We start from the raw sequence: 27,290 nt of genomic DNA, 5'->3' as shown, positions 1-27,290 counted from the left end.
TTGCATGTCAAAAATGTTAATAAAGACTTATCTGACATTAGTTGCAAAACACTCCTTTAAGATCAGAGGATCATAGTCATAGATCTACCCTATGTCAGACGTGAAGTATAATGCCTAAATATAATACAAAATGAAGTTTCTTATAAACTTAACTTCCATAAAACGTAGTTGTTTAGCTATTAATAATACGGTTTAGGCTCTCCACTAGATCTGGGATCGATTTAAAGCAAACTAGAGATGTGGAAAGCAAAGTCAACCATCCATCCCATCATCACAACATAAAGCTAGAGTTGACATTGTGTCACTGTCTCGTGTCTATCTTGTTATTGGCAAGAGTCTAAACATGCGTGCTTCAAGAATGATGATGAGTTTTGATCCTAAAACTCTCCCTTGCGCTCACAGAGTCCCTCTATGTCATAAGGCCAAGCTCTCTCTTTTACCTGGCCGTTTGCTTAGAAACCAAACGCTTTCTCGACAACCAACAAAACAAGATTTGTTCTGTGTGATGGCTACTGGTGGCGATCTTGAGAGTATTCGTCCCTTGGCTCAGTTTACTCCCACTTTTCTAGGAGATCACCTCTTCGCTGTTCCCGTCGACGGTTCTGTAAGTACATATATAAACATTATTACTCATGTGAGACTATCTATGGTAACTAAAGATACATGACAATAATATATTGACTATGTTTAACATGCATTTCTTACTATCATATCTTGGCAGGAGTTCAATGCAATTGAGCATGAGATTGAATCGGTTATGAAGCCGTATGTGAGAAATATGCTCATGTCTCCTCACACCTGTGACAAAGAGAAAATTCGTCTCATTTACTTGCTTATCAGTCTAGCGATCTCCCATTATTTCGAAGATGAAATCGAAGAGATTCTAAGCAAGGCTTTTGGGAAGTTAGAAGGCTTGATTTCCAAGGAAGATGACCTGGAAACAATATCTACTATGTTTGAGGTTTTCAGATTGTATGGTCACAAAATGTCTTGCGGTAACCATCTACAATTTATCTCTATGTTTTTCTACAAATATAACACTATTATACAAAATGAGTTTTACTCCAATGTATGTTTTTGTAGTATAATGATTTAGTCCTTTAAAAACAAAGAATCTCTATTATATATGCATGCATACATTGGATCAAATTCATTTTTATGATGAAGTTTTACTATTTAAGAGAGAATGTAGAAGAAAATTTACCCAACGAGTTATGGGTCTTCCATTCATAATCTCCCTGAGCTAGAGATCAAAGCAGAGTTAGATCCATTTCCTTGATTCACTTGTACGGATACTTATTTTAGCTATTTATCTTGTTTCATCGTAGATGTGTTCGAAAGATTTAGAGGGGAACATGATGGAAAGTTCAAGGAAAGTGTAGTTCGTGATGTTAGAGGGATGTTGCAGTTGTACCAAGCATCATATCTCAAAACAAAAGATGAGAATATAATAGAGGAAGCACGGAGTTTCACTAGGACTCACTTGGCGGCAGTGACTAGTACTACTCAACCACATCTCTCTAAGCATATACAAAACGCATTGTACATACCTAGATATCATTGCGTAGAAATAGCAGTTGCAAGAGAATATATCTCTTTTTACGAACAAGAACAAGATCACGAGGAGAATCTTCTTAAGTTTGCTAAACTCAACTTCAGCTACTGCCAGTTGCATTACGTCAAAGAGCTCAAAGATGTCACCACGTAATGTCCTTGTAGCTATATCCTCAAATCATATGTGTACTATTAATCTTGTTATATAGATCACAATAACCTTATATGTGACTACTGCTTCTTCTAGATGGTGGAAAGAGTTAGATCTTGCGTCTAAACTACCTAATACCTTTCGGGACAGAAATGTGGAGATCTATTTCGGCATGATGGGTATATACTTCGAGCCAAGATATTCCCTTGCGAGAGTTATAGGCACTAAAATCTCCATGATCATGACGGTTGTTGATGATACATATGACGCCTATGGCACTCTTCCTGAAGTTATAAGTTTTACTGATGCCTTGCAAAGGTATAATATTTTTTAATGTTATTTTGAGCTCGTTCTAGTCCTATGGTCTTATATAGAGTTAATGGCTAGGTGGGATATTGAAACTATTGAAGATCTACCGAACTATATGCAAATTATTTTCCGAACTTTGTGGGAAATTATGCAAGACATCGAACGTGAAATGAGCTCGCTAGGAAGAACTGGCGGTCTGCAACCGACTATAGATGAGGTACGTAAGTGTTATTAGCAGGGCCGGTTCTAGACACAACCCGATAAAATATTCGCTTTGGCTCTAAAATTTTCTTAAGCAATTTATACATAGGTTGCATGCATGACGTACTCCTAATTGTCAAGAATTTATTTATTAAAATTAATTTGAAAATGTTTAAGGTTTTTCAAAATTTTCGGCCCTGGTTAATAGTTTTTTGGTAGAAAAAATAATAAAAAGATGTAATAGTAATATTATATGTTTATATTGAAAAAAAAACATAGATAAAGAGCTTGACAAAGAAAGGGTATCTAGAGATAGCAAAATGGGCACGCGCTACCAAACTTTGAAGAGTACATGGAGGTTGGAATCTTCACAGGTGCAATGGATGATATGGCAATCTACAGCTTTCTAGGTATGGAAGACTGTGATGAGAAGATAATGTACGAGTGGTTCGCCTCTAGACCTAAAGTCATTCTAGCTTTTAATGTTGTGTTTCGTCTGATTAACGACATAACCACATTCGAAGAAGAGTTAGAGAGAGGGGAAGGGGCAAATGGAGTCAACTGTTACATGAAGCAGCATGGTGTAAGTCAAGAAGAAGCGGTGATAGAATTGAAGAAGATAATTAAGGATCACCATGAGATGATGATGGACGAGTTCTTTAAAGCCTTATCTACTGTGCCACGCCAGATTGTAATGCGAGTCTTCAATACTGCACGTGTGATCAATTTGTTTTACAAGGAGGGTGATGGATTTGGTCATCCAGATGAAAATCTCAAAGCCCACTTTACCTCTTTGTTTTTATAAAATTCGTACGTACGTGTTTTTGATTTTCATGAGTCATGTGGTGTGATAATCTCTGTGTTTCAAGTTGTAGTATGAGTTTTTGTTTTGAATCTTAATTTTATCTTTTCAGCTAATGATTCAGGCCTCTGAAAAACAACGCGCTTTTAGCAAAAACCTAAAAATAAATACAACGTGAATATGTAATATGGAATAGATCGCTTTTGTGTGAATATATTTATGATGTGCTCAAATTTTAATAATCCAAATTACTAATTTGCAAACGATAGTTAAGTGAGATGGTAGTGATTTGGACGGTTGAACAATACCGGGTAAGCTCATAACGTGTCCTAACATCAAATGTAGTCATTGGCCAAAATATTTCCAATCTAAAGTAGGTTGGAGAGTTTCATCAAACATTGATGCTTAAAATTAGATGTAAAACTAATGTGATCAAGCTATTGATAGCATTAATTGTGTCACTAGATTATATCACCATCCATCTAGAAACGAACATTTTATCAAGTTCTTATATTGTCCTAATTAATATCCAATTTGGATACTATTCACTCGTTGTAAAGTAAATCAGAAAAGAATAATTAGACAGATAAATAAATCTTATCTATATTCATGATCAACTTCATCTAACTTTTTATAAAGATATAATTTTTTATCTTAAATATAAATAAGGCTAAATACAACTAAGACTAAAATGAGCTTGATTAGAATGGTTTTCGCTTTGGACATGGTGTGCATCGGTCATCCTGAACTTTAGTGTAGGATAAACAATTATACATTTACTTAACAATGCAAAGAGTAGAGAACCACATGAGTCTTACCATAGAGAGCACCTATCGTTACCACTTTCCATCATTTTGTTGCTTTTCATTTATTGTTTTCATCTCAAAAGGAGATCTTGATGGTGTGGTCTTTAGCCAATCCAAATTCACCAATAGTGCCTATAATGTCGACAGCTTTTTTTTGGAACTTAATTTCATATCGACAGTTCATATTGTGTTACTGCGATATAACATGTTCGCAGGACATAATCAATTATTATTCTGGTATTTCATGTTTTTGTAACTAAGAGTTGTAGAAAGTTAATGAAACATGTACATAATCAACTTGGGTTAATTAAATCTTTTTTTCTCGAAAATCATACCTACCTATGAAAGATGTCGTAATTGATATCATAGAGTTTTATCAAATGACGGGTCCCTCTTTCTGATGTTTTCCCATCTTATTATGTTCATGAATCACGAAATAGCTAGTTCAGGTCGTAATGCACAGGAAAATGACAGCATTAAGAAAGCACATTCTTTGACTGAATAAAGAAAAATTATTAGGGGATTCCATAAATTAGTGGTAAGTTTATTTATTTATTCGTTTCTCTTTTTTTTGACTAATTATTTATTCGTTTCTTTCGTTACTATTTGTGAAAAGGATTTTCATTCATAGTTGTATACGGAAACTGATGTATTTGAACATGAATATTTTCAAAAACTTTTGGTGATGTGCTAGCTTGTAAAGGATAAGTTCATTCGTAAGTTTATTTGTGAAACTAGAAGATTTTTTTTATTGCATGATAAACTAATTTGAAGAAACACATAGAAATATGTCAAATGAAAAAAAAATATGTCAAATGAAAATTTATTAAAACATTTTATCTGCAAATGAGATTTAAAACCTTAAATAAAAATATCAAATTCTTCATTTTAATTTTATTTATTTATTTTAATAAAAAATATTTTGACCAGTGGAATTACAAAGAGATGTGTGGTATTATTTACATAATTTAACCCAAGATAAAAAAAAATACATATTTTCTATAGAAATAAGAAATGCAATCACAAATATTATTTTGTTATATATAATTCAGATATTGATGGATTAACTGAAGTTGCATAGGACAAAATTTGATAAATTCCAATACTCTTTATAATATATTATGAATACTATTTAACATTTTACCAAACAAATAATATATATATATATATATATATTATGAATACTTAAGAGCTCTAATTTAATTATTTATATATAATACTTATTTCGTCTATTTTTTATTTTTCAGAGTGATATCTAATCTGCGCATGGTTCCCAAACATTATCTAATACCATTATAAAAGAAGAAAAACAATTGTGACCACTGACCACTGACAGCACAACAGAAACCAGTGATCCTTGGTCATTAAATCCCTTTCAAAATAAAAAGTAGGAAAAGAATATTTCCGATTTAAAAATGTTTAATATGAAAAGGTAGAATCCAAAACAAAAGCGTCTTCGATTTTATTGTGGAGTGAGTGGTTGTTTCTCACCTTTTGGGCTTTAGCTCAACTTGCAAAAACAAAATTCATTTTATTATTATAAATTTTTCGATTTTATCACAAATTTAATATCACTTTTAAGTTTATCTTTAAAAAATAACCATTTTATAATTATTTTAAATTTGTGATAAAAATACTAAATTAATATTTAAAACTAATTTATAAAATATTTATACAAGTTAATATGTTCAATCTCGCCTCTTAAATACTAAATCTTTAACAATAATCACTTAATCTTTAACCTAAATATTATGGTATTTTTATTTTTGACAAGTAATACCTAATTAAAAATATTTTAAGCAATTCTTTTTCTTCTTATGTTTTATTTTAATCTAATTAATTTATTGACAAATGAATGATGAACCAAAATTATTACAAACAATACTTTTAAATTAGATACATACTCCAGGTTGTTGTTTAGAAAATTGTAACTCAAACAAACTTCTCATTTTGATATTAAAATGAAATTTATAATAGCCACTAGAAGTGATATTATAACATTTACTTAATTACTTGAAAATATTTGTTACTTCAATTCCCTACTAAGATTAAATAAATTAACGATATCAGCCTACATATGTATAAGATTTGTCATTTGAGTGTACATATATCTTGTTCGTTTCATTCTCAATACACAGAGTTTAAGTGTACCCAAGAGCGGATCTAGAAACAATTATAGACAGGGACACAGTACTAATAATAATAACAAAGTAAATAAATAAAACTGGAGACACTTTTACTATTTTTTCTCTCAACTACAAGATTTTTATCAAATTAGTTCAAGGGAAATTGCATCCTATATACAACAAAAAATAAATATAAACTAACTAACTAATATTCTCTCTTCTCTCTTACTTTCTCTTCCTATCTCTCTCTACTCTCTCTCCCAAAATTTAATTTTTTTTTTTTTAGTTATTTGGAAAATAATCCTTTAGTTCAAATACTTAAAAAAAATAAAAATAAAAACAGTAGATGACACGTGATATCACGCTTAATAACATCCGTCCGCCTCTGTGTACCGTAACTCAGAATCCTAAGACCACCTCCATTTGAGGTTTTTTTAATTAGAATCCCGCCACTAAAAATAAAGAAATAAAAAAAAAAGAAAATAGGAGAGAAAGTGAAAAGAAATTCTAAACAAGTATTTTTGGAACTACTTCTAAACTTTAACCTTCAACATGTCTTGTATTTAGCATTTTAGAATTAAAAAAAATAGAAAATTTAGTTATTTAATTAAATTTTTTTCTTTTTTAGAATTTCACCTAGTTTCTAATGGTTGGAGGTGCTCTAATGGAGTTCCGATAATTGCAATTTTATAACATTATTAATAAGGCCTAATTTTACGTCCGGATTCAGAATCAGTAGTAGCTTTGAGAACGAAACTATACTATTTGTCGTGAAGAAGTGTTTTTAATCACGGTATAAAGGTAAACAAAGAGATCAACTTCTTGTGATGTGGTGCTTATAGTATAACAAAAAGTATATTCGTATTAAGGAACAAATAAATTGTCGAAAATGCTAGACACATATCTGAGGTAGTGAGTGGATAACAGGCAAATGAATCCCCAAAAGGCAACATGTCCAAGTATATAAAAATAAGAAACGTCACTAAAAAAGTTAACAAAGAAAAAAAAGCAATGTGAAACGAATTGTCTTTGAGAAAATATAGTTAAAGAGCGTGCTTGCAGTGTATTAAAAAAATTATTTGCCTTAGGTTCTCGATTAATATAAATTTTTTAGGGTTTTAAAATTTAAAATAAATTTATAATTTAATGGTTTAGACTTATTTTTTTAAAAAAATCTTTTCTACATAGTAGACTAATATAGCACAAACTTTTTCTTTTACAGCGTTAGATTTGTGTATTTGGTAAAAGCGATATATTATATTACAAAATTGTTTTCATTATAGTTGTAAATAAGTTTATTTTTAAAATTTGCCTTAGGTTCTTAAAATTCTTCGTACGACACTGTGAAGCAACAGCAAAAAGTCACAAATTCAACAAGAGTTAAATGGTTTGTGGAAGGATTGTGATGAGTTTTAGTCAGCGAGATAAACTTAAAATAAAATATAGAGGACATGTTGAGACCTCTTAAACGTTGAACGCTCAGTTTTTATTTTTATTTTGCTTTTAAATATATAATAGATGGATGCTTATAAGAGCCAATGAACAACATTCTGAAATGAGTTTTGAGTCTTAAGGTTTGCATTGTTCATAGAGATCAGCAGATGCTTATTGAGGAATCTATATGTGATTAAGAGGCAAAAAAACATATTTGGAAACACATGCTTGCATCGAATGGTTTTGTCCCAATGGACATTAAGATAACTAGAAGGAAGTAGGAACCTAGACTGTCAGTGCAGAATTTCGTGGGATCATCGCCTTGAACGAGAACAGATCTTAGGGATATGATTTGGTAGATTATACCCACGACTCCGTGGAACTCATTTTAATCTAGTCGTTTAGTTTAGGGTTCATAATGTTTATACATTAGGATGTTCAGATTTTGAATCTAGGAAAATAATTTACTGAACAATTCTGTATATTAGCGGAAAAATATTACATAGGATCTTCAGTATGGTGCAAGTAAAATCGGTTAAGCATAGACAATACCGATCTTGTCTTTTAATGGGCTGGAAGCAAAAAATAAAAGTTTGGGTCTATTTTAATGAAAAACAAAATGACGGTTGATCATAACTTTCATAACTTGAACCTATCACCTGTAAGTAATGAAAACAATGATCTTTCCAGTAGAGCTAATGCAATTTAGTTGTAAAAAATGGTTGAAAACAATTATAATTTTTAAGGACTGAAAACAGATGCTTCTTTGCCTTCTTGTCAAAGCTAACACTAGATTTTTATAGGATAATTTAGAATGGTGCAATCAAACATGAATTTTTATTAGAAATAGAGAATTATCGATTATATATAGAATTTATATGCAATCTTTTTCGTAATAAATCAGTGTTTAAAAAAAGAACCAAAGACTCCTCTCCTCTATATTAGAATCCAAACTGGTCCAAACTTAATAGTAGGTATGCGTCTTTTTATAAATATATGGTTTGATTGGTGTACGCTTTTAGTTGAATAGTGAATCACGAGGGGAATCAAGAAACACGTCTTGGCATGCTTGTGTGGTTTTCCAAATAAATATATGTTGACATGTTGTAATTCCTATCGCCTGGAAACTCCTCATCTAGCCTCATGCCAAGAAGTGAAATAACGCGTGTCCAAAAAACCGCCGATGGCAGATGTAGTTTTACATTATATACGTAAGACATTATATTAACCTATAAATCAGTGATGTAATTTTACGTTGTATACGTAGACATTATATTAACCTATAAATTAGTGTGATAAAAATCTAATGCAGCATATTAGGTAAAGTTACGTTGTAGTATGCTTAGTCAAAAGGTGGACACATGCAGGGTTGGCAGCAGCTTCAGTTCTGGGTACATTTCAATGAAACATTATAATGGGTTTCCAAAAAAAATTAAAAATAATTATATAAACATAGACCCACAAAATTATTAAAATTCTTAATAAATGCATATGCCCTCCAAAGTTGTAGGGAAGAAGAAAAACCGACTAGTATATGTCTAGTTGCATGGATGAAACATTATCTAGTATTCCAGTCACAAATTTAAGCCTTAGAAAACAACCATCGAGGTGGGTTTTAGATCGTATTCAATCCCACTCTAAAATAGAGTTTAAAATAAAAAAATCTTCAATTGTACTTTATTTTTCATTCTATAATAAAATAAAAATGAGCTTATTCTATATATAAAATAAATTGTTTTTTATTCATCACTCTATTTTTCATTGTAAAATATAGTACCATAAGAGTATAGTTCAATTTATTATAGAATTATTCTATTTTGAAGTGAAAACTAGAGTGAACTATTGGAGATGGTATTAACATGCGAAGGTTACGTTGAGAACCCCAAGAGGCATACATATAATCACTTTTAAAAATAAAAAATAAGTAAAAGACATATATAAAGAGAATCAAGTAAACAAGAAGCTACTTGTTTGTTTAAGAAATGAAATTGGTTGGTCTCGTTTTTGTTGCAGGTACATGGCGTCTCCTCCAGCTTCGCTACCAGACGTAGTCGCCCAATGCCAGCAACTACAAGGCCCTCATGTGCCGCGTGCAGTTGCAGTGTTGAAGCTCATTTATCAAGCCATCATCTACAGCCTTTGGCGGGAGCGGAATGCACATATCTTTCAAGGTGTTTCGTTGACTCAAGAGGCTTTCTTTTGTGTGGTAGATCGTCGGTTAAGAGACAGATTGTTGTCCCTGTCTCTTCCATCTGCCACTACTCCTTCACCTTCTTTGTTTGAGTTGTACTTTTGGTTCTTTTCACCCTATAGTTAGTGTTTCCTTTTGCTATTATTCTCCTCCTCTTTGTTTTTTTCTTCTTTCCTCTTTGCTTCTTGTCTCCTTTTCTTTCTCTTCTCTTGTTGTAATAAGTTGTGTTCCACAACATTGTAAACTCTAAAAAACAGAAAAGTGGTATAAATTTTAATATTTAGATCAAAAAAAAAAAAAATGAAATTGTAAGAGAAGGGAAATGGGAATATGCGTGAGGTGGTAAGAGACGAACAATAATAGAGCAATGACAAGAGTGGCAAACAAATAGGACCTACGTCGAAAATAACACGTGATGTTACAATATCCCTTCAATTCTCAATGATCAACAATAATGTCATCAATTTTTTTCTAAAACAATAACGTCTCTATTGTTAAAAAAAACAACAACAATGTCTATCGCTTTCTCACTTCACTATTTCTACAGTACTAATGACACATTTTGTTTTTTGGCATTTGCGTTTACTAAATTAAATTTAAGTTTTAAATGTCTGGTATATTTATTAATTATTATATTTTATATAAACCAAATATTTAAACTTACATAAATATTTTTAAATTATACAGAGATATCATAGTCCCACATAAGTGATTCAGATTAGTCACGTATTGCCACGTGTCGATCATCTGTCCCTGGCGATGCCAAAATGTTAATTTTCTAATGGTTGGGATTCGAACCCACGTGATGCCGAAAACTTACATAAATATTTGCGCATAATACAATGGAATATTAAAATACAATTGGATCTTTCATTTCATTCAGTTATATACTAAGAATTACATTTTACTTTAATGTCACTGAACCGAATCCAGTTTGTTTTGTCCTATGATAACAAATATGAAATAATCTAATACATTTAGGTGATATAAATTGTATATTTCTTTTAGTACCAAATTGTAACTTCTTAACCAAAATACATCAAAATTAATAGAGCAATTCTCTCAAATAATTTTTTTAAGTTTTTGTCATAAAAGAGCTTTCAACAAAGAAAATGACTAAAATAATCATTTTTTATTTTGAAAATTTTAACTTTTTTTTAAATTTGAAACTATATCTTCAAAACTCCACCACTTAACTCTAAACCCTAAGTCTAAATTAGTTAACCCTGGGGTATAAATACATTTTTACTCTTTAATAAAACTTCTTTTGATATTTTTCTCACTGAAAACTATTTTTATGACAAAAACTTAAAAATGACTATCTTAGAAAATTTCTCAAATTTTAATACGTATACGAAGATATAGTAATATACATTATCAATTTGCAAAAAATTCTTCTTGTTCAAAATTACTACGAGCTAGCTTTAACAACTTGATCAATTTAAATAATCAATAATATACCAAAATATCTATTATAACATTCTAAAAACATGTTTATTACATGTCTTTTAGGTTGGGATTCTTAGCGTAATATAAGATACGATCTCTTAGCTTTTAACTAAAAAAACTAAGAGACGTCTCTTAAATAAGAGATATAAGAGACGTTTCTTAGCTTTTTTAGTTAAAGATAAAAGATTGTATCTTATATTACGCTAAAAAACTCAATCTAAAAGACCTGCAATAAACATACTCTAACGCCTGAGTACGTACGTGTATATATATAGAGGGTTATAGCTCTTAAGTTCACAACCATCACAATTCACGCGCTCTTACTCCATGAACTTCTCTATTCTCATCCTAGTGTTATAATCTTGCAAAATTTGGAGTGTACGAGAAAAACATGAAAACGCCTAGTAGCTCTGTGGGTGAGACCCAAGAGCGTTTCTCGATTAGTTTCATATACAGATGCATCAGAGTTCTCATCAACCGATCTATTTCTTTCTTATCTTATTAGAAGAAAAAAAATCTTATCAAATTTTACTTTCCTGCAAGTATATTTTTCTTTACATTTTCATTTTCTTGAGTGTTATTTGAGTGAAGTTATATTAAATTGTAATAGAGTTCATATATATCGAAAATGTCAAGAAAGCCATGTTGTGTCGGAGAAGGGCTGAAGAAAGGGGCATGGACCACCGAAGAAGACAAGAAACTCATCTCTTACATCCATGAACATGGAGAAGGGGGATGGCGCGACATTCCTCAAAAAGCTGGTTAATATCTATTAAAATATATTATAATTTTTTTGGTAAAAGTTTAAAACATATATGTTTTGTTTGGTATTTGATGTATGAAAGTTTTGTGTTTCAAAAAAAAAAAAAAAAAAAAAAAAAAAAAAAAAAAAAGAAAGTTTTGTGTTGAATATGGTGTTTTCATAGGATTGAAAAGGTGTGGAAAGAGTTGTAGACTGCGATGGACTAACTACCTAAAACCTGAAATCAAAAGAGGCGAGTTTAGTTCAGAGGAGGAACAGATTATCATCATGCTTCATGCTTCTCGTGGAAACAAGTAAGTATATATGTGCGTATGGGTCCTCCAATTATCATCATTTTGATTTTGTTTCTTCCATGAAAAAGTTTCTTAAAATATAATTATTTTTACTTTCGGTCTTCGATCTTATATTATCTCATTTGTTTATGTCTTTAGGTGGTCGGTCATAGCGAGACATTTACCTAGAAGAACAGACAATGAGATCAAAAACTACTGGAACACACATCTCAAGAAGCGTTTGATTGAACAGGGTACTGATCCCGTGACTCACAAGCCACTAGCTTCTAATACAAACCCTACAGTACCTGAGAATTTGCATTCCCTAGATGCATCTAGTTCCGACAAGCAATACTCCCGGTCAAGCTCAATGCCTACCATGTCTTGTCCTCCTTCCTCCGGTTTCAACACGGTTTTCGAGAATACCAGCAAAGATGGGACACCAGTTCATGAGGACGATTCCTTGAGTCGCAAGAAACGTTTTAAGAAATCAAGTTCTACATCAAGGCTTTTGAACAAAGTTGCTGCTAAGGCCACTTCCATGAAAGAAGCTTTGTCTGCTTCCATGGAAGGTAGCTTGAATGCTAATACAAGCTTTTCCAATAGCTTCTCTGAGCAGATTCGCAATGAAGAGGATAGTTCTAATGCATCCCTGATAAATACTCTAGCTGAATTTGATCCCTTCCTCCAAACAACGTTGTACCCTGAGCATGAGGTGAATACTACTTCTGATCTCGGTATAGATCAGGACTACTTCTCACATTTTCTCGAAAATTTCGGCAGAGATGATGACCACAATGAGGAGCACTACATGAATCATAACTATGGTCATGATCTTCTTATGTCCGATGTGTCCCAAGAAGTCTCATCAACTAGCGTTGATGATCAAGACAATACTATCGAGGGTTGGTCAAATTATCTTCTTGACCATGCTGATTTTATACATGACATGGATTATGATTCCCTCTGAAAGCATCTCATATGAATCTTCATGCCCAAGCAGAAAGGTTTCAAACTTTTGAAACTTGTCAGAACAAGAAGTTATGTATGTATTTTATTATATGGATTGTTTAGTATATGTCCAAGATCATGGTTGTTAGTCCCAAGTTTAGGGTTTGTATAATATACAATAAGGGACGTTATCTTATCAAGTTAGGGTTTCTCTCATATTGAGAATCATGCATGGTAACCTCGCGGACACATGTTTTTATAATAAAGCTTGTTTTGTTTATCGTATGTTATTTCAATGTAACAATCATTATAGTCTTCTTTTTTCCGTTAAAAGTTTAAGTCCATTATAATCATCAATCATACTCTTTTTTGATTTTTTTTTGTGCAAAAAAATATGTTTTCACTTTTTTTACCGGGAATCCAAACATTGTAAATAGTTTCTCCCAACCGTAAGTTGAATCCAAGTAGCAGAAGTTACAGCTGTAATCCTTTTACTCTTTTGTGGTTTTCATCATGCATGATCTTCTTTATGATTCAACCATAGTGTTTCGAACTTTATATGGCATGAAGGTGGTGGTATCTTTCGTTGGATTCGAACCGACCACAACTTTCTTTCTTTCCAGTACTATTGTAGAATAAATAAATAAAAAATCAAAATAATGATTGAGAAAACTCCAACGAAAAAGACGTTCCAAGTAAAGTTTGTCTGTGTGGTCCATAAACAATTTAGATGAGAGCTAAAGATCAAGAGGTGAAACAGATAATTAGAACTGTAACCAGACAACTTTTGTCTTAAAACAAAGTGGAATCTTTGATAATCATGCAAAAAGTATGATTACCATTACGGCACAATGGTATTTATGTGCCAAAATGGAAGACTACCATTACGGCACAATGCTAACCCTGATAATTTAATACATACTTTTCAGCTCCTCATGTCAATATTACATTTACTTTTCTTTTTTATTGAAAAATATATTACATTTACTTTAGATTATATGTTATGTAAATGTTAACCCTTAGAAACAAGATTTGATATCTTAATTCGCTTACTAATTCCCAGTAAAGAAAAAAAAGAAAATAATATTTTCTTAGAGTTTTGTTTTTTGTTTTTGTTTTTTGTAAATGGCTTTTTGACCCACTCATCCATCAATCATTTTCCTTTTTTTTTTTTATAATGAATAGTAAAAATGCCTCTATGATCTTACAAAGAGGCGCAAAGCAATGCAATTTGCAAGACCAAATCATGACTCATTTGACCCTATTCGTGCCATGGCTCTCTTGCACTTGCATCGTCGTTCGCTTCTTTCCAATATCTCTACATTTTCTTATCTCATTTTTTCTTTTTTAATTGAAAAGAGTTAAATCCGAATCTATTAAAGGCACAGACCTAATCTCCAAGTGAGAGGTGCAGTTTACGGATAGACCTTTTTCCGAATATTCAAATGGGTTAAAATGCAGTAGCCCATATCCGTGTAAGATAACCAATAAAATATAATTTAGTTTCGCATAGCAGATAGATCAAACTTGAAATGTGGTATCCCAAGTTCTACTCCTTACCACTTGACCGCAAGCTCCCGGTCTTCTTATCCCATTCTTCACATGAAAATTGCACCATCGTCCACGAATGATTGGTTAGTATTCTTTAACTATTTTCGTTTTGGTTACAATTATTGATTTAGTAGATTATCTGCAACTGCATTTACAAAAAAATGAATTATGGTGGCACACATAATAAATTATAAGCTCTAGTTAATTTAAAATTTTGTAAATAATCTATAAATAAATAATTATGTACTAATTAACTAAGCAAAATAGTTATATTATAATTATTTACAACTTTATTGGCTGACTATACATGTCGCACATCAAGCATATAATTCCAAATTTTCATCCTCAACTTAAAGTTTTCTTACGGAAGTTTCAAAAATATATTTAGATATTGGTAAATTGGTACGTGTAAGCAAATAACATGACTATAATCATTTTCATTAGGAATGTTTTTTGAAAGAATCTAATTGTATAGTTCTGTACATGTAAATATATGTTTAATGCGTGCATGATGATGTGTATAGTGTGTTTTAGTGGATGTGTTTCTCGAAAGATATTTACATATTACTATTATTATATAATAATTTTATGTTATTTGAAATTTATAACCAAACTACAAAATATATTTTGTATTTTTTTATCGGCTGAACTAGTTTTATTTAATGATACTTTAATTTAATCAACCAATTTATAGTAACTCTTTTATGCTTTTAACTTGGGGTTACTCTCCAACCAATTACATTCATATATGTTAATCGTCGGAAGAAACAACAATCAGATATAGCTCGACAATGGGCAACTACAAAACTAGTTAGGCACAATACTTATATGGGCTCTATGCTATAAAGCCTGAAAGAGTATTGAAAACGAATTCAAAGAGCCGTTAGATTCATTCAACCCGTTGATAAATGGTAACCACTTCGTAAATGTAATTTGATACCAATTACTTTCACGAGGTGGTATGAATCATTTGATGTTTTAAACAACGTAGTTACTACAATAATCTTGGGAAGGATCATTTTCCTTTGACCAACGCTTTGAACCCGCTCTATATCACTATAAATAGCCAATGCTCAAACCCACTACCTTACACAGTCTCAAATCTCTAAGTTCTTGAACAAAATCACATTTGAAATATGAGTGGAAAAAGTGGCAGCAGCAGTGGAGGAAAGAGCGGAGGCGGTGGAGGAAAGAGCAGTGGTGGTAGCAGCAGCGGTGGAGGAAAGAGCGGAGGCGGCGGAGGTTATATGGTTGCACCGGGTTCAAAAGGTGGTGCTTACATCTCAAGAGGTGGATTTGAGAGTAACCCTCAAGGATACTTCAGCAATTTGCATGGTAGTGGACAGAGCAAGAAGTGACCGTCTTTGTGTGGTTACTACAAGCATGAATCATCCATCTTACTCTAGTTAAATAAATTGAAATGAAGTTCAAATAAGTATTGAAATAAAATGAGATTCTTATTTTTATAAATTGTGTGATTGCTTAGTAAAACACTTCTTTATCAATCTCGTCACTAATCATGAAATGTGAGATTAGATAATATGTCAACATGACCAACAAGATAACAACCCTTCATACAGTTTAAACAACAACAATAAGCAACGTTGAGTGGTCCTAAGGTAAATGATACTCTAGTTACAGACTTGGTTTGATTCATAGTACAACATTAGTCAAGACTTTACCAAATGTTGTAAGAAAAAAAGATATAAACATAAACGTACAATGTCATAGAATCAAACACTTCTCCAGCACACATTAATTACAGCCAAGAGCCTAAGATTGAACCCAAAAAATCACAAATTCTCTGAGATAAAAGAGATCTTACTTGCAGATTAGCTGATAGTTTCTAAAGGATTCAGAGTTGGTCAAGAAACAAGCTGGTCTTAGATATCCATTCTCTTGGTAAACCATGGCTAGGAACTGATTCACCACAAGGTTTGGCAAGACACCAGTTTTGATCATGTCGCAATGCAACATCATTGTGTCAATAACACGCTTTTCTTGAAGATAACCTTTTAGCATTGATACATAGCTCTGCATGTCCGGCGTTATCCCACCAGATCTCATGTCTGAGAACAACCTGGTAGCTCTAAGAACGTAGCCGTTCTGACATAACCCTTGAATCAAACATGTAAACCCCACATGATTCCAGCATGCATGATTGTTTTTCAGATAAAACTCGATGGCATCAGAGACTCTCCCTTCTTTCCAGAAACCATCAACCAGGCAAGCAAACGTGTGCTCATTAGGGTGGACTCCAGCCTCCAACATATCACTGTACAGCTTTAGCGCTTCCTTCACGTTAGCCTCTTTGAACTGCCCATCGATCAAAGCTGTGTACGTCACAACATCAGGAACTATACCTTTGATGCTCATCTCAGAGTACAAGCCCATTGCAGCTTTCATGTTTCTCAACTTGCAGTAACCATCGATCAAAGTAGAAAACGTTACAATGTCCGGTTCTACGCCATTTGCTGTCATCTCTGAGCACAACTCCAAGGCCTTTTCCATATTGTCTTCTCTACAATACCCATGAATCAGCGAGTTGTAAGTCACAGAGCTAGGAAAGATCCTCTCACTCTTCATCTTCTGAAACAATCTATCTCCTTCTGTTAACCGATCTTTACTACATAGCCCATTGATGAGTATAGTATAAGTAAACACATCAGGCGAAAGACTAAACCTTTCCATCTCGGAACACAATCTCATTGCTTCAGACAAGCTCCCTGATCTACACTCCCCATGAATCAAACAGTTATAAACGTGCAAATTAGGATCAACCCCAAACTTCACCATATGCACTAAAAGACTCCTCGCAGCTACCAATTCGTTAGCTTTGCAGAAACCATCAACCAATGCGCCGAAAACAACAACGTTTGGTAGCAACTCAGCAACCACAATCTCCTTATACAACGTGTAAGCCTGTCTCAACTTACCAGCTTTACAGTATCCACCAATCATTGCACTGTAAGTAAACAAGTTTGGAACAACATTATGCTTCTTCTTCATCAAGTCAAACACTTTCTCCGCTTCCTCCATCTTACTCTCCCTCCACAGATCACGGATATATATAGTATAGATATAAACATTAGCCTTGATCTCCTTAGATGTCATTTCATCAAGAAGCGTCTTTAACTTGGAGGACAAGCCTTGCTTGAAACAGCATTGGAACAAAACAGAGTAAACGTACACATCAGGAACCAACCCACGAGAGACCATAGACTCATAATCAACCCAGACAGAATCAAACCTTCTCCTTCTAACCAAACCATTCAAAACCGTGAGACAAGCTTTCACATCAGGAGATGTTCTCATCTCACGGCTCACAAAAAGAGCTTCTTCGAACAAACCCATCTCCACAAACTCCATAATCAACAGACTAAACACACCGTTACTAAACTTCGAGCTGTTAACATCCTCAAGGGCGTTGAAAACTCTGTAAGGGCGGCGCTTGAGAGTTTCTATGAGGCATTTTATCAAACACCTTGCGTGCGTGTACCTCCGAGCTTCGGTTAAAACGTGGATTAATGCGGAGTGAGATCGGAGATCGTTGGAGTTTGATGGGTTGAGTCCTTGAGATGTGTAGAAGAGTTTGATTGCTTCTTCCGCGGATCTGCATTTTAGTATTGCGGAGGCTAGACTCGAAGAAAAAGAAGGGAATAAAGGTGGTGACTTTGAGGGAGATTGAGGTTGAGAGAACGATCTGAAGGTGAAAGGTTGGAGCTTGTAGATGTGAGTTGATGGTCTATGAAGAAGCTTCAACATCTGGAGGAGGAGAGGAGAGTGATTGGATTCTGGTCAAACTCTTCTCAGGTTTGTGATGGTACACCGTACAATACTTACCTCGGTTTATTCCGGTTAGCATTGTGCAGCAGGTTTATTAGATAAGTTGTTAAAATCAATTTTATTTTTAATTGATCAGTTAAGGGGATAGAGTCATATGACAAGTGCAACGTTCTTTTTGATGAATTGGGCGTCGACTGTAGTTATGGTAAACCGCAAACTATACACTTTTTTTGTTGACAAAACTCACTTCTTGTGGACATTGATTGCATGCCGCTACATCTGTTGGAATTACATGAGGACTAGGCAAATCGATAACTGCTCGTCAGTAAGCAAAGAAGCACACAAGCTCTGATGCATGAATCTTCCTCAGAAACAGGTAAACAATGACGTGCGACTAGTCTGTTAAAGCTTTGATCTTCTTCTTTTTTTTCGTTCAATACATTTTTTTTTTTGTTAGACTCCATGCATAATTCAACAAGCTTCTACAGGATGATAAAGACAGGAAAGTCACTACTGATCAGTCAAGAAGAGCTGAAATTCAACCAACTCTGATGCTGCGGCGTATTTCAGATGCACAGGTAACGACTATGTATGTTATGCCTTATTGTGTGGGTATTGGTGACTAAATAGGTGAAAATTGTTGATGCCCTTGGAAACTCTGCCTTGAGACTGTTGGTTTTTTAAGTATAAAAACTCAATTTGTTTGTTTCTCCTGTTATAATGATCTGGTTTTCAGGAAATGGAGAAAGAAATGCTTGCAATTGCCAGTTGTTCAAGGTCAATAACAGAAGCAATGGATGATGCAGCTATGTACAATATATGTTTGCTTTCACCGTGGGGTAGTAAGAGGAAAAAGAGATGTTCGATTAACCGTTTGGATTCTAGAGGTTAGCTTAGTTTTAGTTATTAGTTAATAACTGAACAGCTAATCGATTTGTTACCATTTGGTTCCTTGTTCAATAAAGATTGTTTGGTTTTCAATCAAACATCCGTAATTATAAAAACATAAAAATCAGATATAATCACTGATAAATGAAAAAGGATAGTAACACGAAAATAACTGCAAAGTATTCATTCTCCTATGTTTCCCTTTACAATCATGAAAATAACTGCAAAGTATTCATTTTCCTTAGTTTCCATTCGTCATAAAACCTCCAAAAACGCCATTGTTGTTTTAAAGAAATTGGCGATCCCAATTTGCGAACATCATCAACTAAATTCTTTTAATAATAAATAAAATTAAAATAAATATAAAAATAAATACTAGTCTTTCATATACATACACGTCAGAAAAGCTTTCCGGCCGCAGTGACGTCCCTTGTTGCTGGGAAAGGAAAAGCTGTTACAAATGACATAACGTCGCCAGGAACATAGCCATGTGGGAGAAAGCTGCTGCCACACTGCCCAACTTGAAAAATCAAATCCAACTCGGAAAATGGTACTAAACTCGAACTGAAACTTATAAAATACTTGAATAAAATTTAAATGATATCTGAAAAACTGAAACTAAACCCTACCGAAACAAAATATTGTGAATACCCAAAAATACTTGAATCACAATTATATATTTAAAATTTTTAATTATTTTAAATCTTATATCCAAAAGCTAAGTATCGGAAAATATTCAGAATTATCCAAAATACATGATAATATTAAAAATATTCAAATAGCCAAAAAGATACTCAAAATATTTAAAAATCGGAAATAGCTATCAATTCTCCATCCAAATATCTAAATCGATTAATTATTTTGTCATATATATATATTATTCAAATTTATACTTATATATTATTTCATTTTTAAAATTAAAACTTTTAAGATATATTTATATTTTTGAATTTCTTACATAATTTAAAATAGGTATCCAAAAGCCATAAATTTTCAAATCAGACCCAAACCAAAATTCAAAAATACTAGAACAGAGATAAAATCAAACACAAACCAAACCGAACTCAAATGGATATAAAAATATCTACTCCTAGATAACACCAACAAATAATCTAATTCTAAATTTTCTAACAAATTCTAAGACTTCACTTTAATTACATTTACTTAGTTTTTTGAAGGATTTAAATGTAGGATCAACATATTTACACTGTCCAAACTCTTAAACTAAATTTTGTGAAGTTATTACAAACTTAAAATGGGAAAACTTAAGAATCATACTAAATATCTCCTGAAAACACCATCCATCTCTATTAACATATGCTACCAATATAGCATGAGTTTTTGTTTTCCATTTTCAGTTCCTATTATAAATCCCTCTTAAATTTGATTGTTTGACCAATAATATTGTTTTCCCTTCTTAGAAGTCAATGATACAATGAAACCTAAGCCATTCATGCATTCTGGTCAACGTAAGAACTATCTTCTCAGCTTTGTATGGTACAATACTATCAGTTTATTCCCATTACTGTTTGGGTTATTAGATCATCTTTTGTGCAGGAATTCTTAAAATCTTCATAAACTTACCTCCATAGGTTTATTAGAGTGGGATATTTATTCCAAAAACCGACTATCTTCCAAAATAGATAATATCAATGTTTAAAAAGTTGCTAGATACTAGTTAAACGCTGATTATATGGGTGTTTAGACTGAACATTTTTCAAAGATTACTCTGAAAAAAAACTCATTTCAATTAGATCTAATTTGTCGAACTGATGGTGCCTAAATTTTAGAAACACTGGAAAATATCAACAACTAATCTAATTCTAAATATTCTTACAAATTCTAACAGGTTATAACAATTACATAAACTTTAGTTTTTTGCAGGATTTAAATTCAAAATCAACATATTTACATTTTTGTCCAACTTCTTGACAGAAATTTGGTGAAATTATTACATAAGTAATTATGTAAAACCCCACATATAAATCATACTAAATATATCCTAGAACACCGTCCATCTCTACTAACATGTGCTAATACAGCTTGAGTTTTTGTTTTTCATTTTCAGTTTATATAGATCCTCTTAAATTTGATTGTTTGACCAGAGTAAGTAAATGATATCAATGAAACCCAAGCATACATACATGCATGCTGACAAAAAAAAAACTTGATTTTCATAATCTTGTTCCCATTTTAATTGAAAAACATATCTCCTCAGTAGAAATTTCTTATTGTTTTTGACAGATACCAATCATGTATTTTAAAATGTTCTTCTTCTAGATTCTTTGAACTTACAACTTTGAATATTTTTCCTAAAACTTTAGTTTCAAAAAAAAAAACCTTTATTTAACACAAAAACCTTGGTTTGTTTTACAGGACACCGACCAAGAAAGCAAACCCATATCACACAAGTGACCTTTGCCTAGAGACTTGGTCGAAGAAAATAACTAAACCCACCTTCCTAAGTCTCCTCTTGTATATAAATCCCAAACCCAAATCCAAAAAAGATCGATACTTTCCACACCTTCCTCTCATTTCAACCCGACCCGTTACCAATGGTTCCGTCCGAAGACCGCTCAGAGATCGCCTTCTTCGACTTAGAGACGACAATCCCCTTTCGAGCTGGCCAAAAGCACGAGATTCTCGAGTTCGGTTCCATCCTCGTCTGCCCCAAGAAGCTAGTCGAGCTTCGGAGCTACACGCAGCTCGTCCGACCCGCGAATCTCAACCGCATCACTGATCGCTCCGTGAGTTGCAACGGTATCAAGCGTGAGGACGTTAAGTCGCAACCCACCTTTGCAGAGATCGCTGACGACGTCTACGAGATTCTCCATGGTTTGAAACTTTCTTTCTTTCTTTCTCCTCTGTGTTGTTGAGTTGTTGCTTGACATGAAAGTTTTGTTCTTTTTGTGTTTCTGAGTTCACAAAAGGAGATGATACTGTCTCTGTTTTGTCTAAAGCTTTCGTCTTTCTTACTCCTCTGTGTTGTTGAATTGCTAATTGACATGAAAGTTTTGTTCTTTTTGGGTTTCTAAGTCCACAAAGGAGATTGATACTGTCAAAGTTTTGAGCTATTGTTGTCTCTGTTTTGTTCTTTATGTTTAGTTGTGTTGATGTTTGAATGGTTTGAAACATTTGTCTTTATATCTTCTCTATGTTGTTGAATTGCTAATTGATACGAAAGTTTTGTTCTTTTGGGGTTTATGTAAAGGAGATGATACTGTCCATTATGTTATTTTGTCTCTGTTTGCTCTGTTTTTTTTGAATTGTCTCTGTTTTCTGAGTCCACAAAGTTCTGTTCTTTTTTTTGTGTTGATGTTTTAGTGGTTTGGTCTTGTGTAGGAAGGGTATGGGCAGGTCACAACATATTGAGGTTTGATATACCAAGGATAAGAGAAGCTTTTGCAGAGATTGGAAGGGATCCACCAGAGCCAAAGGGCACCATTGACTCCTTGGTGTTGCTTACTCAAAAGTTTGGGAGGAGAGCTGGTGATATGAAGGTAACAACAATGATACTAGAGAGAGAGATTATCTCTTGAATTAGATATGATGGATGCTTATTATGTTTCTATGTGAGCTTTGTTTGGACAGATGGCGACACTGGCTACATACTTTGGGATTGGGAATCAAACGCATAGGTAATATAAATACGCAGGCTTTGTTTTTTTTTTTTTTGCATTACCGTTGTTTAGTTCTAATGCTTTGTATCTCTTTAGGAGTCTGGATGATGTGAGAATGAATTTCGAGGTTCTCAAGTATTGTGCCACTGTTTTATTCCTGGTACGCTCTCTTTATCTCCTCAAGATAGTTTATCTTGATAGCTAATTCAGAAAACTTGCTATGTTTCTTTCAATAGGAGTCAAGTCTACCAGATGAACTTATAGAGAACTCGGTTACTACTACTACGCCAGAAACAAGTTCAAGAAGACGTAGGAATACAAGAACATCTCCGGTTGGTGAGCAGACAGCGGAGAGCACCACAGCCATACCTATTCTCTCATTCGTCTCACCAGCAGGATCTCAAACCAATCCCTTTGATATGAGCACTTTAAGCAACGAGATAGCCTCCGAGACTCTTCAACCAGATGTTCCCATGGAAGAAGAACGAAACCAGCCATCTAAGGCTATTATTACCTCTGACCAGGAAGGATTCTTGGAGCCTGGAGAGATATCTAGTCCAAGCATCAAAGCTGTTCAGGTCCCTCTTTATCACGGGAGTCAAATAACGAAGCCTCAGCTTGTCCTTGGAGACAACAAACCTCTTCAGCTCCGTTGTTCTGACCTGAAAGTAAGGTTTGGAATCAGCGGCAAATTTATGGATAACGCTGGGAGGAGGAAGCTGAACTTTGTGATTGATCTGTGTCCAAGTCTCTGCAACGTATTGCAAGAGTGTGACAGTGCTGCAAAGACGATATCTGTTGATTCAGGCAGTGGTTCTGACTGGAACCCGGTGATCATTCCGGTGAAAGGGTTTCTCAACTCTCCTACCGCAAGGATACAGTAAGTACTGTATGCTTATATCTCCCTTTTGCTGGTTTTTATGTTTGCTTATTTGTTCTTGTATTGTTTGTTGCAGTATACCGATAGGGTTAAATGGAGAAATGGACTGTTATGCAGCTGAGATACACCAGAGGGAGCTGCCTGGAGCTGCTACTACTCATAAACTCATCTCAAGCAACCCAAGCGCTGAGGAGCTTGAGTCTTTGGTGAATCCAGGAACTGTCCTTGATGCTTTCTTGTCTCTGGAGCCATATGATTATCAGCAAAGAGCTGGGATCCGTTTAGTTGCTAGAAAGCTTGTTATACATTAGTAAACAGTACTTGATAGCTCCATATAACTGCTGTTCAGTAGAAATATATTAGCTGATTCTGTTTTTAGTTTCACATTACTTGTAACTTCAGACTTATATTCTTCATATACACATGGTTTCTTTGTCTGAATTTGCAATCTTGTGTCTGGATTCGGTTAGTTTGGGCAGTTTGGTTCGGATAGTTCGTGTTTTCGAACATAAATCTTACCGAATTTACCTGAATAAAGTTTGGTTCGGTATTCAGTTTATCAAAGTTTTTATTTTGGTTCAATTTTGGATAACTTAGAAGCTTTAAGTTATGGAACATAAGTCTCTTTTACCTTTCCATGGAGTAATTATTATACATGTTAAAAAGGAAGAGGATACAAAGTAAAAAACAAGATTCATGGAAATGCTGCTGGAAGGAGAGAAAGGTTTACACATCTTCCTGAATGTGAGTGAACATGATCAAACACATCTTATGTTTATCAACTTACTAAACCACACCCACATAAGGTTTCAGTTCTCAATGTTTCTCAAGTTCCCTGAGCATCATCCTGAGGAGATGAGTCCCTATTCTCCTCTTCCTCTTCATCCTCCTCCTCTTCCTCGTCATCATAGTCAGGCTGCCCATTTAAGTCAACATTCACCCCGTTCATTTTCCTAACAAACTGACCCTTAACACGCGGCCTCCTCTCAGCGAGCTTCTTCCTATTCACATACCTAATCTTCTTATCAAAACACCTTTGGTTCCTCTTACGTCTAAATTTAAGCAAAGCTTCCTCTCTTCTGTCAAGTTTACTCGCTCTCACCTCGTTAGATGACGGATGATAATGAACCATAGACATCTGACCATTCTGTGACATTTGATTGTGCTGTAAGGGTGTGTTCATGGGATGGTGGTGGTAATAAGGAACTCCTGTCATTCCATTGAGATGATTAGGTGGGTAATGAGGATGTTGATGATGACCATACTGAGGCATCATGGCTGCTGATTGCATCATAACTTGGTTCATGACCCCTTGCATATAGTAAGGATAGGCAACTTGAGATGAATCCTTACTTCTGTTCACAGCAACCTGATTCCTCTCTTGGTAACTCCTACCATGAAGTTCTTCCGTGGCGCCGCCATTCTGTAAGTTTTTCTCAGTCTCTCTGCTTCGGTGTGTTTGCTTGGGCTTGTTGATCACCTCACTGGCCACCACTTGAAGCTTCTCCGCAACCACACCTGGGTGAAGATGAAGTGAGCCGTTTCCATTGACATGGGGAGGATCTTGACAGTTGGTAGCCAGGGCGGTAGACTTGACATATGTGAAGAAAGCTGAGGACTCTCCAATCTTCAATCTACTCTTCTTTGGCACTGAAGAAAATTTCTCTGCAGAAACGGTAACTATATTAGCATTCACAGCAACAAAGCTATTAGAAAGTGCTAAATCAAAGCGAAACAATCACCTGGATTAGGCTCATGATGAGACCCAGGAAGATGATTTAATGGAGGAGGAGCTGAAGTGGCTGTGCCATCAACAGAACCAGTAGCAGCAGGACACTAACAGCAAAAGCATGAGAAATTAGCTCTTTGCTATTTTTAGAGGACTTGTAAGACTTTCATAATACTTTTCTCACCTCTTTTTCCTGACGGCTTAAAGGTCCTCTCAGCGGGTTGGTGGACCTGATACTTCTGTCATCAGTGTCATCAGAGAAGAGGTTGGTACTGTTTGTGTTTGGATCACTTGGATCAGATCCCACAAGATCAAAATCATAGCTCAACATATTCTTCTCAGCAAGTCCTAGCTGCAAAAACAAAACACAAAGGTAGTTTAACTTAAAGTATAGTAACAGAGATTAAGAAGTAAGGAGCAAAACAAACCATGCGTCTTCTTCTCCACATGTATGTCCACAAGTTGAGAAGCTCGTTGGTGCGAAGAGGCTTGACAAGGTAGTCAGCTGCACCTAGCTTCAAGCACTTCACCACAACAGGTACCTCGTCTTGCCTCGACATCACTTAGCATATTATAATAAGATTCGTTAGAATCTAAGGAAATGATCATGCTGTCAAAACAAGCTTTAAGCAGATAAAGTACAAAGCTTACTTATGACAGGGATTCTCCGAAGATCTTTGTCACGTGTGATGTACCTCAGCATCTTCATACCCTTGGCCATGGGGAGATCAATTTCCGCAAGTATTATATCGATATCAGGTCCCTCTGCGTTTAGTGCATCAATCACCTGCCTTGCTGATTTCACTGAAGTCACTGCGTTTCAAGAAAAACATCCATTCACAATATTCATTGTACAAAAAGTAATAAAAAGAAAAAAGAAAAAAGAATGCAATAGACACTACATATGCATTTAAAAACTACAAAAATGATACTAAAATCAACAAAAGAGGTCACTTAAATAATCTCTTTTTAAAACACATGTGATCAAGGAACCAACTGATTAAAAACTTTGCACAGCACAAGAACAAGGGAAAGACTCTACAAGTAACCTAACTGGAACAGATTGTAAGAAAATACTTGAACCATCCCATTCATAACTAGAGTATACACCAAATCTAATCCTTGACTACTAACAAAAACTCAAATCAATAGAGGTCCATGATCTGCAATCTAAAGTAGAACTTCCAACTTTCATGGCAAATAGCAAAGTAAAAACCATCAGTTGTAAAGCATACCTTGATAAGAACACTGTGAAAGGAGGGTGAAAACATCTCCCAGGCTCTTGGAATCATTGTCACAAAGCAAAATCCTAACTCTGCTTCTGTCAATAAACCCATCTCCTCCCTTACACTCACCGTTCAAATCCATCATCAGATTACTGATAAACCCACCACTAAAATAACTAATCACAAAAACTAATTTTCCCTAACAAAAAAAAAGTTAATACAAAAATTACAAAAATAAACCAGACAATAGACAGTGCTATGATACTTCCATTGCCAAAAACAGAACAAGGGTTCCGGTGCCTTGTCCCTACAAAAGCCGCCTAATTTGTCTCTTCAAAGTCACTTAATGTCACGACAAGACAAAGGTTACTCTTTTCATCCACAAACCTAATCCTTTAGCCATGGAAACGTCAAAAGACTAAACCTTTTTCTCCGGGTAAGTATTCAAATCAAGAATCCGTAGCAACGCCGGCCATGAGACGAGGAGAGAGAGAGAGAGAGAGAGAGAGAGAGAGAGAGAGAGAGAGAGAGAGAGAGAGAGAGAGAGAGAGAGAGAGAGAGAGAGAGAGAGAGAGAGAGGAGTTTCCGACAAGAAGAGTGA

The 27,290-nt window shown here is 34.2% G+C and overlaps 5 protein-coding genes and 1 pseudogene across 8 annotated transcripts; 4 read left to right on the top strand and 2 right to left on the bottom strand.

Annotated features, from left to right (window-relative positions):
• The first annotated feature begins 182 nt into the window (after positions 1–182).
• LOC103837383 lies at positions 183–9,875 on the top strand (annotated as a pseudogene).
• A 1,449-nt stretch (positions 9,876–11,324) lies between these two features.
• Positions 11,325–13,297, top strand: LOC103837381 (transcription factor MYB28). Of its 3 annotated transcripts, XM_018654991.2 has the most exons (4): positions 11,325–11,784; positions 11,950–12,079; positions 12,218–12,773; positions 12,842–13,297. In XM_018654991.2, the coding sequence occupies exons 1-4, from the start codon at positions 11,652–11,654 to the stop codon at positions 12,845–12,847; spliced, it is 825 nt and encodes a 274-aa protein (XP_018510507.1). In that variant the 5' UTR covers positions 11,325–11,651; the 3' UTR covers positions 12,848–13,297. The 3 variants fall into 3 exon arrangements, with proteins under 3 accessions (XP_018510507.1, XP_009111992.1, XP_033135279.1); XM_009113744.3 differs by having other exon boundaries at positions 11,326–11,784; positions 12,218–13,294; XM_033279388.1 differs by having other exon boundaries at positions 11,636–11,868; positions 11,922–12,079; positions 12,218–13,294.
• LOC103837380 (pentatricopeptide repeat-containing protein At5g61400) lies at positions 13,116–21,360 on the bottom strand. Of its 2 annotated transcripts, none has more exons than XM_009113742.3 (2): positions 16,386–21,360; positions 13,116–15,962 (listed from the first exon to the last, which is right to left on the bottom strand). In XM_009113742.3, the coding sequence occupies exons 1-2, from the start codon at positions 18,323–18,325 to the stop codon at positions 15,881–15,883; spliced, it is 2,022 nt and encodes a 673-aa protein (XP_009111990.1). In that variant the 5' UTR covers positions 18,326–21,360; the 3' UTR covers positions 13,116–15,880. The 2 variants fall into 2 exon arrangements, with proteins under 2 accessions (XP_009111990.1, XP_009111991.1); XM_009113743.3 differs by having other exon boundaries at positions 13,116–15,935.
• On the top strand, positions 15,626–16,366 carry LOC108869596 (keratin, type I cytoskeletal 10-like). Its single transcript, XM_033279399.1, has one exon. It carries the CDS (start codon positions 15,697–15,699, stop codon positions 15,916–15,918), a length of 222 nt encoding a protein of 73 aa, XP_033135290.1. The 5' UTR covers positions 15,626–15,696; the 3' UTR covers positions 15,919–16,366.
• A 250-nt stretch (positions 21,361–21,610) lies between the features above and the next one.
• Positions 21,611–24,203, top strand: LOC103837379 (protein NEN2). The gene is made up of 6 exons (XM_009113741.3): positions 21,611–22,069; positions 22,577–22,734; positions 22,826–22,872; positions 22,951–23,014; positions 23,091–23,734; positions 23,811–24,203. The coding sequence occupies exons 1-6, from the start codon at positions 21,790–21,792 to the stop codon at positions 24,043–24,045; spliced, it is 1,428 nt and encodes a 475-aa protein (XP_009111989.1). The 5' UTR covers positions 21,611–21,789; the 3' UTR covers positions 24,046–24,203.
• A 357-nt stretch (positions 24,204–24,560) lies between these two features.
• Positions 24,561–26,831, bottom strand: LOC103837378 (two-component response regulator-like APRR1). Its single transcript, NM_001302022.1, has 6 exons — positions 26,699–26,831; positions 26,115–26,276; positions 25,892–26,025; positions 25,648–25,815; positions 25,477–25,570; positions 24,561–25,399 (listed from the first exon to the last, which is right to left on the bottom strand). Exons 1-6 carry the CDS (start codon positions 26,829–26,831, stop codon positions 24,561–24,563), a joined length of 1,530 nt encoding a protein of 509 aa, NP_001288951.1.
• Between the last annotated feature and the right edge of the window lie 459 nt (positions 26,832–27,290).

Source organism: Brassica rapa, chromosome A09, assembly GCF_000309985.2.
Source record: "Brassica rapa cultivar Chiifu-401-42 chromosome A09, CAAS_Brap_v3.01, whole genome shotgun sequence".
Classification (NCBI taxonomy): Eukaryota; Viridiplantae; Streptophyta; class Magnoliopsida; order Brassicales; family Brassicaceae; genus Brassica; species Brassica rapa.
The sequence above is the reverse complement of the archived record's forward strand: the minus strand, read 5'-3'. Positions and strand labels throughout refer to the sequence as shown.

Excerpts from the sequence above, each read along its gene's own strand:
- LOC103837381 (XM_009113744.3), top strand. The coding sequence starts at position 11,652 with ATGTCAAGAAAGCCATGTTGTGTCGGAGAAGGGCTGAAGAAAGGGGCA. Across the intron at positions 11,785-11,949 it reads CGACATTCCTCAAAAAGCTG|GATTGAAAAGGTGTGGAAAG; the intron begins GTTAATATCTAT and ends GTGTTTTCATAG. Across the intron at positions 12,080-12,217 it reads CATGCTTCTCGTGGAAACAA|GTGGTCGGTCATAGCGAGAC; the intron begins GTAAGTATATAT and ends TTATGTCTTTAG.
- LOC108869596 (XM_033279399.1), top strand. The coding sequence starts at position 15,697 with ATGAGTGGAAAAAGTGGCAGCAGCAGTGGAGGAAAGAGCGGAGGCGGT.
- LOC103837380 (XM_009113742.3), bottom strand. The coding sequence starts at position 18,325 with ATGTTGAAGCTTCTTCATAGACCATCAACTCACATCTACAAGCTCCAA. Across the intron at positions 15,963-16,385 it reads AACTATCAGCTAATCTGCAA|AGTAAGATGGATGATTCATG; the intron begins GTAAGATCTCTT and ends TTATTTAACTAG.
- LOC103837379 (XM_009113741.3), top strand. The coding sequence starts at position 21,790 with ATGGTTCCGTCCGAAGACCGCTCAGAGATCGCCTTCTTCGACTTAGAG. Across the intron at positions 22,070-22,576 it reads CGTCTACGAGATTCTCCATG|GAAGGGTATGGGCAGGTCAC; the intron begins GTTTGAAACTTT and ends GGTCTTGTGTAG. Across the intron at positions 23,015-23,090 it reads GTGCCACTGTTTTATTCCTG|GAGTCAAGTCTACCAGATGA; the intron begins GTACGCTCTCTT and ends TTCTTTCAATAG.
- LOC103837378 (NM_001302022.1), bottom strand. The coding sequence starts at position 26,831 with ATGGATTTGAACGGTGAGTGTAAGGGAGGAGATGGGTTTATTGACAGA. Across the intron at positions 26,026-26,114 it reads TCGGAGAATCCCTGTCATAA|TGATGTCGAGGCAAGACGAG; the intron begins GTAAGCTTTGTA and ends TAATATGCTAAG. Across the intron at positions 25,816-25,891 it reads TGTGGAGAAGAAGACGCATG|CTAGGACTTGCTGAGAAGAA; the intron begins GTTTGTTTTGCT and ends TTGTTTTTGCAG.